At 31.7% G+C, this 13,398-nt stretch overlaps 2 protein-coding genes across 4 annotated transcripts; both read left to right on the forward strand.

Annotated features, from left to right (window-relative positions):
• Nucleotides 1-3,225: 3,225 nt before the first annotated feature.
• On the forward strand, nt 3,226-5,315 carry LOC110635666 (histidine-containing phosphotransfer protein 4-like). 3 transcript variants are annotated; one of them, XM_058149318.1, is made up of 6 exons: nt 3,226-3,502; nt 4,266-4,396; nt 4,510-4,578; nt 4,703-4,774; nt 4,929-5,001; nt 5,140-5,315. In XM_058149318.1, exons 1-6 carry the CDS (start codon nt 3,443-3,445, stop codon nt 5,233-5,235), a joined length of 501 nt encoding a protein of 166 aa, XP_058005301.1. In that variant the 5' UTR covers nt 3,226-3,442; the 3' UTR covers nt 5,236-5,315. The 3 variants fall into 3 exon arrangements, with proteins under 3 accessions (XP_058005301.1, XP_058005303.1, XP_058005302.1); XM_058149320.1 differs by having other exon boundaries at nt 3,228-3,502; nt 5,126-5,282; XM_058149319.1 differs by having other exon boundaries at nt 3,230-3,502; nt 5,118-5,294.
• Nucleotides 5,316-6,613: 1,298 nt separating this feature from the next.
• LOC110667673 (protein PAF1 homolog) lies at nt 6,614-13,201 on the forward strand. Its single transcript, XM_021828627.2, has 12 exons — nt 6,614-8,087; nt 8,838-8,906; nt 9,980-10,087; nt 10,219-10,399; nt 10,482-10,558; nt 10,642-10,761; nt 11,470-11,575; nt 11,930-12,016; nt 12,141-12,209; nt 12,295-12,366; nt 12,494-12,637; nt 12,728-13,201. Exons 1-12 carry the CDS (start codon nt 7,207-7,209, stop codon nt 12,875-12,877), a joined length of 2,064 nt encoding a protein of 687 aa, XP_021684319.2. The 5' UTR covers nt 6,614-7,206; the 3' UTR covers nt 12,878-13,201.
• The last annotated feature ends 197 nt before the right edge of the window (nt 13,202-13,398 follow it).

A 13,398-nucleotide genomic window follows, 5' to 3' on the forward strand; every position in this document is an offset into this window, starting at 1 on the left:
TGCTCGTGCCGTGGGTAGCCAAACACACGCACAATTGGCTAGTGATAAGCCTAGGAATGGTAATGTATACCTGAATCTGAGTATGATCAGCATATTAGCATTTTTGGCATTCAATTCTGTTATAAACTTGATTAAAATTAATTATAAATTATATGAATCATTTAACTTATATATTATAATGAGTAATTTATTTAAATATAGTTTTATTATTTTAAAATTTAATAATTTATAAAATATTTAAATTTTATTTATTTAAATATAATATATTTAAAATTTTTGTATATAAAAAATAAATAATTAATTAAATTATATATAAATGAGTTTAGGTATTACGTACCTAACACATAAAATCAAAATCCACTTGAATGTTAATTTTTTTTATACTTAAATCCATCTTAATAAAGGCAGTGAGAGGGTTAAAAGAGAGAACGAACAGAAGAGAAACAAAAATTTAAGTACATGAGACTCGCTGAAAGCCATATTAAAAAAAAAAAAAAAAAGAAATTTTTTTAATGTATCACATTAACATATTTAACACTATTAGGTATTTGTGGCCTTATTTTATAGTATTAACTATTTGAATAACTATTAACTATTTTTATAGTTGTCAGTTATTAGATATTAATTATTAATGATTAGCTGTTTATACAGTAATTTATAATAAAAGTGTTAGATAAAAATAATCGTTGAACTAGCTGTTACATGTAAAAATAATAAGTTAGAAAGAATAACTTTTCATAGTACAACAAAAGAAAATAAGATTAGCAATCAACCAAATTGATTGCTAATGTATTAAAATCGATTGTTAATTAATTTAACAATTGATTTAGTCGGTTGTAATGAGTCTGGTTGCAAATAGCAATCTACAATCAAATCGATTACTAAATTATTTAAACTTGAAAAAAATAAAACATTTTATAAAAAACTATTGATTGCTAGTAGCAATCGATCTAGTAATAGAAATCGACTGCTAATAGCAATCGAAACATAATCAATTGTAAAAAATTTAGTGTCTTTAATTTTATAATTTTGCAATCATTTTATAAATCGATTGTTATTTACAACTAATTTAGCAACCGAAAATGCGATTGCAAATTTTTAAAAAATTATAAAAAAATTAAATTTTTATATAAGAAATAAAAAATTCAAATAAATAAAATTTTCAAAAGCTAAAATAATACATTATTAATGAAAATTAATACTAAAAATTAATATAAAATATTATAAAAAAATTACTAATAATAAATATTATAAAAAATATTAACAAAAAATTAAATAAAAAAAACAAATTACTAAAACAATTACCATATATACATATATATTATAATAAAAAATTACTAAAAATTAATATTACAAATAATTTACTAACAAAAAAATATATTTGTATAAAAATTTTTATTTAATGTCAAAAAAATAAATTAAATAAAAAAGATGAGAAAAAAAAAGAAGATGAAGAAGAAAAAAGATGAGAAAAAAATGATAAAGAAAATAGATAAAAAAAGATGATAAAAATAGATAAGAAATAAAAAAATGATGAAAAAGAAAATAGATGAGAAAGAAAAAGAAAAAGATAAATAAAATATATGAAAAAAATAAAGAAGAAAATAGAATAAAAAAAGATTATGAAGAATAAAATAGATGAGAAAAAAGATGAAGAATAAAGTAGATGAGAAAAAAAATGATGAAGAAAATAAATAAAAAAAGAAGAAATGATGAATAAAATATGTTAGAAAAGAAAAAATAATTAATAAAATAGATGAGAATAAAAAAGATAATGAAAAAAATGAGAGAAAAGAGAAAAAAGAGAACGAAAAATAAGTAGTGGAGAAAGAAAATAAGTAATAGTTTATATAAATATATTAGCAATTGTTGCTAATTTCTTTTAAAAATTAGGAGGAAATTTTTTGGGGGAAAATTTTTTAACAGATTTATAATTGATTATAAAATCAATCACTAATAGTAACCAATTTACAAATCGATTGTAATTCAAAACAAAAAATAAAAAATGGGAGAAAATTTTTTGGAAAAAAAATCAGTTGCTATTAGTAATCAATTTTAATTAGTTTTCAAAAATTGATTGGTGGTAGCAACTAATTTACAAATCAGTTGTAAATAAAATAAAAAAAAATTTAACAGAAATTTTTTGAGGAAAAAAATCAGTTGCTAATAGTAATAGATTTTAATCTGTTATAAATAAAAAAGAAAATAAAATATTAAGTGAAAATTTTTTTTAGAGAAAAAAATCGATTACTAATTCATAAATTAGTCACAAATAAAAAAAATTTGGGTGTAAATTTTTGAGAGAAAAATTTTAGTAACCGATTTATAATTAGTTACAAAAATCTGTTATTATTAATAACTGATAAGAAATTTATTATAAATAGCAATCGATTTTAGCAACCGATTATAAATTAATATCTAAATTTAGAGCTAATTAAAATAATTTTTTAATTTGATAACCGATTCCCTAAATTAATTTTTATTAGTAACTAATTTTAAAATCGATTGCTATTAATAATAAATTTTAACAATTGATTTATTAATAGATTATTAATTATATATTTAAAGTGTTTTTAATATTAATTAATAATCGATTTAGCAACTAATTATAAATCAGTTGCTATTAACAATCGATTTAGTAATTAATTATAAATCGATTATTAAGAACAACCGATTTTTAAATCAATTGCTAAATTTTTTTAAAATTAACTTAACTCAACTCAATTCAACTAAATTTTTATCCCAAAAATTTAATATCGGTTAAATTTTTTAAAATTAATTATTTTACCAAAAAAAATAAAAATACAAATCAATTAAAAAATTAATTATTAATACTAATCAATTTCTATTAGTTATAGTAATCAATTACAAAACTAATTGATTTTCATAATATAAACTATTTTTTCAATATTTAAATATTAAGTATAAACACTATATTATCAAATAAAAAATTAATATTTTAATTAAAATTAAAATACTAAATATTATTTTAAAATTATTATCAAAGGCAAAAAAAAAATCACAAATACTAAATATTAAAAGCGTAAAATCATGATATTTTTTATCTTATTGTACGTTGTTTTATATATAATAAAAAATATGATATTTTTTATGGAGAAATGATATTTTTATTTCTGATAGAATCAGAATTCTGACTTCCCAATACCCAAATTAATACTCTTAGATACTAAAATCACGATTTTCTCCTTCACACTACACCGGCCTAAAATGCATTGTGAAACCCCAGTCCTTGCTCTTTCTAGGCAGAAAGTTGGCAGACAGTCTCTCTCTTTTCTACTATATAAATCCCTTGCCGTATTGTATTATCAATCAAACCCTGCAAGTGTTCTCTTTCTCATCTCTTCTCTCTGATATCTCTCTCTCTCTCTCTCTCTCTCTCTCTCTCTCTCTCTGTTTGCTTTATCCAATATCCTTTTCTCAAATGGAGAGAAATCAGTTGCATCGGCTAGTTGCTCTCTCAAGGCAGCCTCTGTTTGATCAGGTTTTCACTTCTTAACATTACTAATAGCCATTGCATGCCATGAGCTATACATCTATTTAATTTATTGCATATCCAAGATTGTAGCAGGAGTTATCTTCTTCATTTTCAAATGAGTTACAAAATCACACTTCATGATTTCAAATTTCTTGGAGAAAACTATCGACCAAGGTTTAGTCGGAGCTGAGTATGCCAAGTTTTTCTTGATTTTTCATCATTTTTAATAAAATTTTTGCTTATAAAAAAAATTTCCTGTAGAAAAGTTGTGTTAAATGATAACAAGTTCTCTATTGGAAAGAAACTATATTCATTGTGTGCGTGCATATAAGAGTCTTGATGAGGTTCTTATCTACCTCTAGTTGAGTTCAATCTGGGGTCATGACATTTCTCAACTTTTAAGCTGCATTAAAGAAGTCAAGAAGAGTAGGAAAGACAGGCCACAAGGGTTGGCCTAGTAGTAAAGATTTTGAGTCTAGGATGGTGAAGATGCATGTCCCATATGTGAGTTCAAATATTAGCTAGAGCAAATTTGGGTTCGATTCAGGATTCTTGGTTTATAGGCAGCCGCATGTATATGAGATACCATGTGCTTTTATACCGCAGGTCAGGTGATCGTAGGTTTTTCTCAAGAGAAAGAGGGAGAATGAAGAATATCACACTTTTGAGAATGCATTTACGTGTTGCACGCATGCTTGTTTATTTATTTATTTTCCGTCTTCCATTTTTGCTTGTGATGGAAATCTAAAAATTGCTGACAAATTTTCAGGGATTTCTTGATGAACAATTTCTCCAGCTTGAGGAACTGCAAGATGATGCTAATCCTAATTTTGTGGAGGAAGTTGTAACACTATACTATAGGGATTCAGCTAGACTAATCCTTAACATAGAGCAAGCATTGTCAGTTGGAAACATTCCCTTATTACTTTCCACAACTTCAGTTTTCCTCCCCTTTCTATTATCTAGTCCAATAAGTAAGGTAATGATGGTGGCATGTTTTTGTGTCATTACAGGGAGAGGAATCCCCTTGATTTTAACAAGTTAGATATCCTTATGCATCAATTCAAGGGAAGTAGCTCAAGGTAAGGGGGAGAGGCAAACTAAAATAAACAACTAATATAGATTTATTTAAAGGTATCATCAGGTATATTTTGTGTTGGCTTAAACAACAATCTTTTTATCTCTATTCTTTTCTATTGGGTGTAGCATTGGAGCCAAAAAGGTGAAAGCTGAGTGCACTTTCTTTAGGGAAAATTGCAGGGCAGGAAATGGAGAAGGGTAATAATCAATTTTCCATTTTATTTCTTAAAATCTCCTCCATTGAACAGGCAAAGATTTTTTCGAGCCCATTCCCCAAAATTTTCGATCTACATGCGTAGCCACAAAGACTATGCAATGTTATTGATGGTTTTCTCCATGTTAACACAAGCAGATGCATCAGGACATTCCAACAACTCAAGAAAGAATATGCAACGCTAAGAAAGAAGCTTGAGGCCTATTTTCAGGTGCTTATCTAGCTATTTTCAGTTCATGAATGGAACTGTTGTATTATTTTATGAACTAAACATAAAATTGTATATATATTCATAGTTTAATCCTTACTTTTATCATAATTATTCAGCTAACAAGGCAAGTTGGGCCAGCTGAGACTGCATGCCGCCCCAAGTGAAAAATCAGTGGCAGAAGAAGAGATGGCTGGAATACATTTGAAAATGTTTCTGGTATCGGAAGCCCTGTAATCCTCCCTAGTATGAAAGGGATGTTGGGTTTAGCAGCTATATATCGAAGTGCATTAATCAAAATGATATGAAAGTTTTGCTCCTTAATTATTTTACTGTTTTTACAGATTTTTTTTTTTTAAATGAGCATTCAAAAGCCCAAAGGGTAAAGTGTACAAATTAAAACTAAGGAACATCAAAAGGCCCCCACAATACAAGGCCGACAACAAACTCAACCCAACCTAATAAGGTAAACCGAAACTCATAGCCAAACAAATTGACCAATGCCGATCTGATCTAAGCAACCCCTTCAAGGTAAACAAAGAGAGTAAAGTGCCGCCACCTCTAACTCTACTCGCCACTAAAAAGAAGTTGAGGAAGATCAATCAACACTCGATTAGCTAGAACCAGAAGCAACCATAGTCACCCATCCATCATTTTGCAGCACCTTCACCAAGTATCGCGAGCCAAAGGGACAGTTCCATCCATCTTAACCTAAAATCAGAAACACCGTAACTCCATCACAATAAGAAAGTGTCACCTCATAGCTCCATGGCTACCAATAAGCCGTAAGAATGGCCTTCTCAGTTGTAATGCAGAAGCAAATGATAGATTGTAATGCTATCCTTTTTGGGACAAAAATGATTAGCTATTACTATTATTTCAAATTTCAACTATCCACATACTTAATGATTGAAATACTTACTATTTAGTATTTCTGTTGCAACTATGTTTATATATATATATATAATTTTTTAAAATATTAAATTTAATATATATTAATTATAAAATTTTAAAATAATTAAATAACTTTTCTCGAATTATTTTTTTATAGCATCTAAAAAATATATAAGTGCTTTTTTAGCTCTCAATCTATCCAAACGAGCCTAAATATAAAGTCTTCCACTATATGAAAAACATTAACAAGATCATCCATGAATTAAAATTCAGATATTAAAGAACTTGTGAATTCTCACTTTTAAATATTAATTGAAGTGAAATGAAATTTTTCTAAAAAAAAAAGCTGCCGGAATTTGTCGAGGCCCAGTTTCCTTTGCTCACGATTCGGGTGTCTTATGGAAATACCAACTTCATAACAAAATTCAAGAAGACCAAAATTGTAGAAGATGTTGGGCCTTTGACAATTTTTGCATTGCATTAGTAATTTTTATGCGCTGAAATTTAAATTTGTGTGTATTTTTTTTTAATAAAATTCGAATTTAAAATTTTATCTTTTTAAAAATATTTTAATAAAATTAATATATATATATATATATATATATATATATATATATATATATATAATGCAACATAAAATTATTAATCAAATGACTGGCTTTGAATTGTTCTTTTTGATATCAATATCAGTATCTAAAGGAAGTAAAAATCATATGAAAATAAGTTGAAGGTTTACAATTTGGGAAAGTAACAGCATATTCCTGAGTAATTTAAAAAATCCCAATTTTGCCAATATTGAACTCAGGCTTGACTCGTTTTCGGCCGAAATTTTCCGATAAAATTTCACTAAATCCACCATAACCTAGTACATCTTAGATCAATCTGCAAACGGATCCAAAGCACACAATATCTATGTGCTCTCTCTCTCTCTCTCTCTGTGTGATCAGCTCCTCCTTCTCCATCTATATGTGTATATATATATGCAGTCTATTAGATACCCAGATCCCTCATAAGCTGTTTTGAAAGCTTAAATCTGTATGATTCAATGGTGTTTTCTCTCTCCAGAGGAAAGATTTCTTTTTCGTAGGATTGGAGCTAATAGCTGCAAGGGAGTAGTACAAATTCACACTTTTAAGTTTCTAGCTTTGTTATTTTGCAAAATCAATAATTGGGTACAGAAATCTCTGTTTTTGGCTTTCTTTGATTGGTTTTAAGCAGAGCAGGATAAGAGAAATCCAGAATTGGGAATTTTGTTTGCCTCTGTGTTAGGATTAGGGGCTAGATTTTGGTTTTAGGGATTTGGGCTGATTCACAATGGCATCTTATAGGCAACTTCCTCCGCAATCCGCATTCCAACAACAGCAGCAGCAACAGCAACAGCAGAGACCTAATCAGTATACTCAAAACAACACTCAAATGGCGCCAGCAGCAGCAGCTTCTTCCTCTAAATTCCCCCCAAACTATCCCCAAATTCCTATCCAGCAGAATTTCTCACAACATTATCCTCCTCCGCGTGCCCAACACTCTGCCGCTCCCCCACCACCTCACCAACAATATCCTTATGCACCACCCCCACCACCAGAATCATCATACCCACCTCCACCTCCTCCACCAGCACCAGCCCAACAGCAACCACCTCCTATGTACTACCCACCATCACAATATTCTCAGTATGATCATCAGCCATTGCAGCAGCCAATGCAGCCACCTCCGCCCCCACCCCCTTCTTCTCCTCCTCCTAGCTCTTCAATACCACCCCCACCACCCCCCAGCTCCCCACCCCCACCTCCTCCTAAGGACAGCGGCACAGAAAGAGGTAAGGTAGTGCCTGAGGAAAGGCGAGAACATAGGCATTCAAGTCATAGTGATGTAGCCAAACAAAAGCTGCAGAAGCCACCAGCGCCACGTGGCGGGAAGGAGGTGAATGGGCCATCAGGGAGGGTGGAGACAGAGGAGGAGAGGAGGTTGAGGAAAAAGAGGGAGTTTGAGAAGCAAAGGCAAGAGGATAAGCATAGGCAACAGTTGAAAGAATCTCAGAACACAATTCTGCAAAAGACCCAAATGTTTACTTCTCAGAAGGGGCATGGTTCCATTGTTGGGTCACGAATGGGGGATAGGAGGGCCACTCCACTACTGGGTGGGGAGAGGATTGAGAATAGGTTGAAGAAGCCAACAACGTTCTTATGCAAATTGAAGTGAGTTTTTTGACATAAAATTTGGGTTTGACACAAATTCACTTATTTTAGAAGCGTCCAAATCATTAATTCTTCTCTTTTTTTTTTCTTTGAAAGTAACGGAAAAATTATCGCCAGTCGAATGTGTAGCAGCTTGCTTTAGTGGGTTAATTTTGGAGCATGGTAATGTTGCTTTCGAAAAATTGATCAGCTGCTCAGCTACCGCTCTTGCTAGTACTTTAACTCCTGTAGATCACTAATGATAGTTTGTTGCTGTAGATATAGGATAATTAGGTGTAATGCATTAAGTTTCACAATTTTTGTTCATTTTCTTGAAATTAGGTATTTTGAAGTTTTGCATGGACCAATACATCTAGGAATTAATTAACTTGGATGATAGATCCTAAATTTTCTGTTTTTGTCTTTCTAAATGTTTCCACTGGATGGATCTAAACACAGTGGGATAACATGAAACTGCTGCTTATATGCAATGGTTTTGAATTGCCAGATAATACCTGAAAAATACTCTGTGTAAATGGGCAGGTCCCTTCTTCTCTAATCATGTTTACTTTGAAAGAAAAACCCATCTTCACTAATGCTTTTCTTGATTATTGAATCTTGAACTGAATTTTTAATTTTAGTTTTGCTAATGTGATCCATTGGGCAGGCAAGCAATATTTTGATTTGAAATGGTATTCTTGCATCTATTATAAAGTTCTTTGCTTCCTACTATCAATGCCAACACTATTTTTACTTGTGTGCTTTTTGAAGGTTCCGGAATGAACTTCCTGATCCAAGTGCACAACCAAAGCTCATGACTTTGAAGAGAGATAAAGATCGGTATGTACATGTAGCATGCAAGTTTTTATGCATTCAATTAATACGTGTTTGTTAGGAATCCAAAAACCAGTTTCAGATTTGCAGTGCAGATGCACCTTTTCAACTTTAGCAATTATTTGATCGGTACTTATATTGTCCTCTGTTTAGCGAGGCATAAATCTAACTGCATTGTATAAAACATTAAGGAAAGGAACTTGATTGAGAAATAACACTTCTGTAATGATTTCTGTGAGAAGAAATTTTACTGCTTGTTATATTCTAAAATGAATTGATCAAATTCAAACAAATAATAGTAGCCTAAGCTTGGAAAGTGAATGCACCTCAATCATAAATTGATAAAGTTTTGTTTACAACTGTTTGAAAAAGGAATCCCAGTTCAACAGGTGTCAAAAAGTAAGCCAATGATGGCATACTACTTTGTATGAGACATCAGAAAGAAGATGATGCTTGTTGCATTTATTATTCCTAAAATGTTATGATGTATTTTATCCTGTGATTTTCTGCACTAATGAGATCAGCATGAAGAAGCTTAATGAATTGGAAGAGAAAGAATTATGTGAAAAATGACAGTTGGTACCATAAATTTTTTGAGAACACAATTTTGGTTGGGCAGGTAATGCTCATCTAATTGGACATATGAAATACTTGAAACAAGCTGACCTATGATAATATTGTGTTTTTTTTTTTTTTGGTTAAGAAATTGTTGAGAAGCTTTTAGAGTGTAGGATTGCATCAATGGACAAGCAAGGCAAATTGACCAAACAGGGCCATGATTGGTCCCTGCACTTTCTTATTTGGCAACTTCAAATTGATGATATAGAAGCAAGTGTAGAGACAGCAGGTTTTTTATGGATTAGGAATTATGGTTCTAGTATTTTTAATTTTTAGCTTCTACTGTAGTTTACAAATACTTGCAAGTTTAATTTTTATCGAATCTGATTCTGCAAGACTTTTGACATCAAGTTCTTTCAAACGAAAGGGTTTGATTATCAACGTTCTCTGATAGGCTCAGATGTCATGCTTTACTTTCATAATATAACTATTATTATTAATCCCAGTATCTTTATTTGCAGTTTTACAAAATACACAATCACATCATTGGAGAAGACGTATAAACCCCAACTTTTTGTTGAGCCAGATGTTGGGATACCGCTTGACCTGCTTGATCTCAGTGTATACAAGTATTCTCTGCTCTCTCTCTCTCTCTCTCTCTCTATGTTTTTATTTGGTTCTGCCTTATTTTCTTTCTTCTTCCTCTTTTTGGTGCAACAAGGCCTGACTATCCTCTTTATCCCCTTCTCTTTTTTATTAGTGCTTCTAGTGTTAGACCACCTCTTGCTCAAGAAGATGAGGAATTATTGCGTGATGATGAATCGGTTACCCCTGTAAAAAGAGATGGAATAAGAAGAAAAGAACGGCCCACTGATAAAGGTGTTTCTTGGCTGGTCAAAACGCAATACATATCTTCTTTAAGTATGGAATCAGCCAAACAGGTATGGTTTTCATATACTTATGTCACTTAATTGGCAAGTTGCTGATAGAGTTATCGTAATCAAATGCATTTGTATTTTGCAGTCTCTTACTGAAAAACAAGCAAAAGAATTGCGAGAAATGAAAGTAGGCCGTAACCTTTTGGAGAACCTCAATAACAGGTTTGTGCTATTTTAATCAGCTTGTCTGCAGAAATGATGGAAGGGGAAAATAGTGATGGTACCATTATCAACGGTCTTTGCAGGGAGAGTCAAATCAAGGAAATTCAAGCGTCATTTGAAGCAAGCAAGTTACCTCCTGTTCATGCAACCAATAAAAATTTAAAGCCTGTTGAGGTTCTACCATTGCTACCTGATTTTGACAGGTATGGGTTGATGCTTTCATATTGGGCTTTAGTTGAATTAAACAGTTCCTTGTAGAGTGTCCTTTCCAATGAACTTAAATTTGATGTTTGGAATGCATGGAACAAGTTTTCTGAAATACTTGAATGTATTTTAGATATACCTATCTGACAATATCACTTTTGTTAACTTTCTAAACAGTTTGAACAATTCTAGATATTTTATTGTTAGCAAAACATGCTTCAATATGTGGCTGGGCTTGTAGCCAAGCCACATTTTAGTTACTAAATCTGTTTGGTGTGCAACAAGAGTTTGGTGGTTGTGGTCTTATGCCAATCTAAAATTAAGAAATGATAGTTGCTGCACAAGTAAAACACAGCCGGTGTTCAATATATCTCTTTGTAGGCTAAGCACAAAATATCTTTTCGATACAAGTGTCCAATTGTAACATGGGGTTCAATTGGAGCTGTTCGTTGATAGCTTCCTATCTTTTGACCTCATAGCTTCAGTTTTTTCTGGGTTTGAAAAAGCACAATGTAAAACATGCAGCAGATTTGTGCACAAAAAAAGCATGACTTTGTTGCTATTTCTGTGTTTCAAATATCATTTCATGGCATTTCTTAAATGAAAAATTATTGGCTGTTGTCCTGCTAAATTATAAATAGTATATTGTATTGCATCTAATTAATTTCTATTGGTCTTTGACTGGATATTTTATGCTATTGTACCAGGTATGAAGATAAATTTGTCTCTGTAACATTTGATAATGCTCCTACAGCTGATTCAGAATTCTACAGCAAGTTGGATCAATCTGTTCGTGATGCCTGTGAATCATGGGTAAGTTAATAAGTAGGTGTATTGCACATAAGCAGCAAAATAAAATAAAATCTGAAATATCTATGGAATTTAAAACTGGGTACTAGTAGCAAACGTGGAGGTTATTTATGTATCAATTAGGATCAGTATTCACTTATTGAACAAGAATTTGCAGGACTAATTGAGAAGTGGAGTGTTAAAAGTGTGATTCAGATAAACCGACAGTCAAATAATTAAGTTTATTCTTGAACCTTTGCTTCTCATTGACCATATAATTTGTCATCACATGTCATTAAGTTTCTTTTTAAGAAGTTATTTTTGGGGCAAAATTATCCTTGTATTACCAATTTCAAGGCTTGTGCATTTTGGTTCCAGGCTGTTATGAAAGCTTGTGTGGCAACAGGCTCAGATCCAGCTAAACAAGAAAAGTTTTTAGCATACATGGCCCCTAATCCTAATGAGGTAAATACTTATAGTCTAGAATTCCAAATATCATATATCCTCATCACCATTGCAGTTTTGAAACATTACATTTTATATTTCAATGTTTATAACTGGCATATTTATCTGTTATCTATTATTATAGCTGTCAAAGGATATCTATGACGAAAATGAGGATATCTCATATAACTGGGTTCGTGAGTACAACTGGGATGTAAGTGCCTCAAATTTTTTGGTGTTAACATAGCAAGCCAGCATTAACTTCCCAATGAAAAATTTCTTATTGACATGTCAAACAGGTGCGAGGTGATGATGCTAATGACCCAACAACATTCCTTGTTTCATTTGATGAACATGCGGCTCGCTATGTGGTAGCAACCTGAATTGGATTCGTTAATTTTTAATCTGTCAACAGCTCATTTCTTCTTTGTTTTTTGTTACCAATTGCATGCTTTTGTTTAGTCAGTATGACTTGCACTTTTTCTCATCATGCTGCAGCCTCTTCCCACAAAGATTAATTTAAGAAAGAAGCGAGCCAGCGAGGGAAGATCTGCTGATGAGGTAGAGCATATTCCAGCACCATCAAGAGTAACAGTGAGGAAGAGGCCAACTGCTGCTGCAATAGAAATCAGGGATACAGTGGTATGGTCATATAGATATCTGTTTGAAGTTCATACTATTTATCTCGTCTGAAATTCTGCCTGTATGCCTTTGACGTGGTTATACTTTCAGATTAATTCAAATTCAAATTCAAGGGGTAATATCCTGAATTCGAGGATGGGAATGTTAGACGACGATGATGGCCTTGGAAGAATGCATAGAGTTGTTAGAGACCAGGATATTGACCATTCGAGTGGTGCTGAAGATGACATGTCTGAATGATTGGTCCTAATGCAAATGCTGCAACTAGAACAAAGCATTCGGAAGTTTACAGACGGTGTGGCAGGTGACTTGTAGGAAGTTATTTATCGGGATGTTGTTGTGAAATAAAAAGAGGTAGAAATATTATCCCCCGTGTACATGCCAACCATCCGACATAAATTTTCAGGATGTATCCGGTTTTAGTAGATACAAGTTTTTTCAATACCATAAAAGGCAGAAAGAATGAATGGTGTAAAGGAAAAAAAAAAATGAATACATCAAAGCGTCAACGGTTTGATGTCATGTAAACATCTTAATATATAAAACAGTTGAGATATTTGTTTCTTTTTGTCCTCTAACCTTTGTTGTGTTCTAAAATTATCTTGTTTCATAAGAGTTTTTTGTCTTACATCCTAACATCCTCGATCTACTGCCAGAATTGCCAAATGAAGCTCACCCTCTCGTTGGATACAATCTTTAAAGGAATGATAATGCTATAGAACTTTTTCTTTTATAATTGATGCCTTCTTTGATAGCCATTC

Source organism: Hevea brasiliensis, chromosome 6, assembly GCF_030052815.1.
Source record: "Hevea brasiliensis isolate MT/VB/25A 57/8 chromosome 6, ASM3005281v1, whole genome shotgun sequence".
NCBI classification, from domain to species: domain Eukaryota; kingdom Viridiplantae; phylum Streptophyta; class Magnoliopsida; order Malpighiales; family Euphorbiaceae; genus Hevea; species Hevea brasiliensis.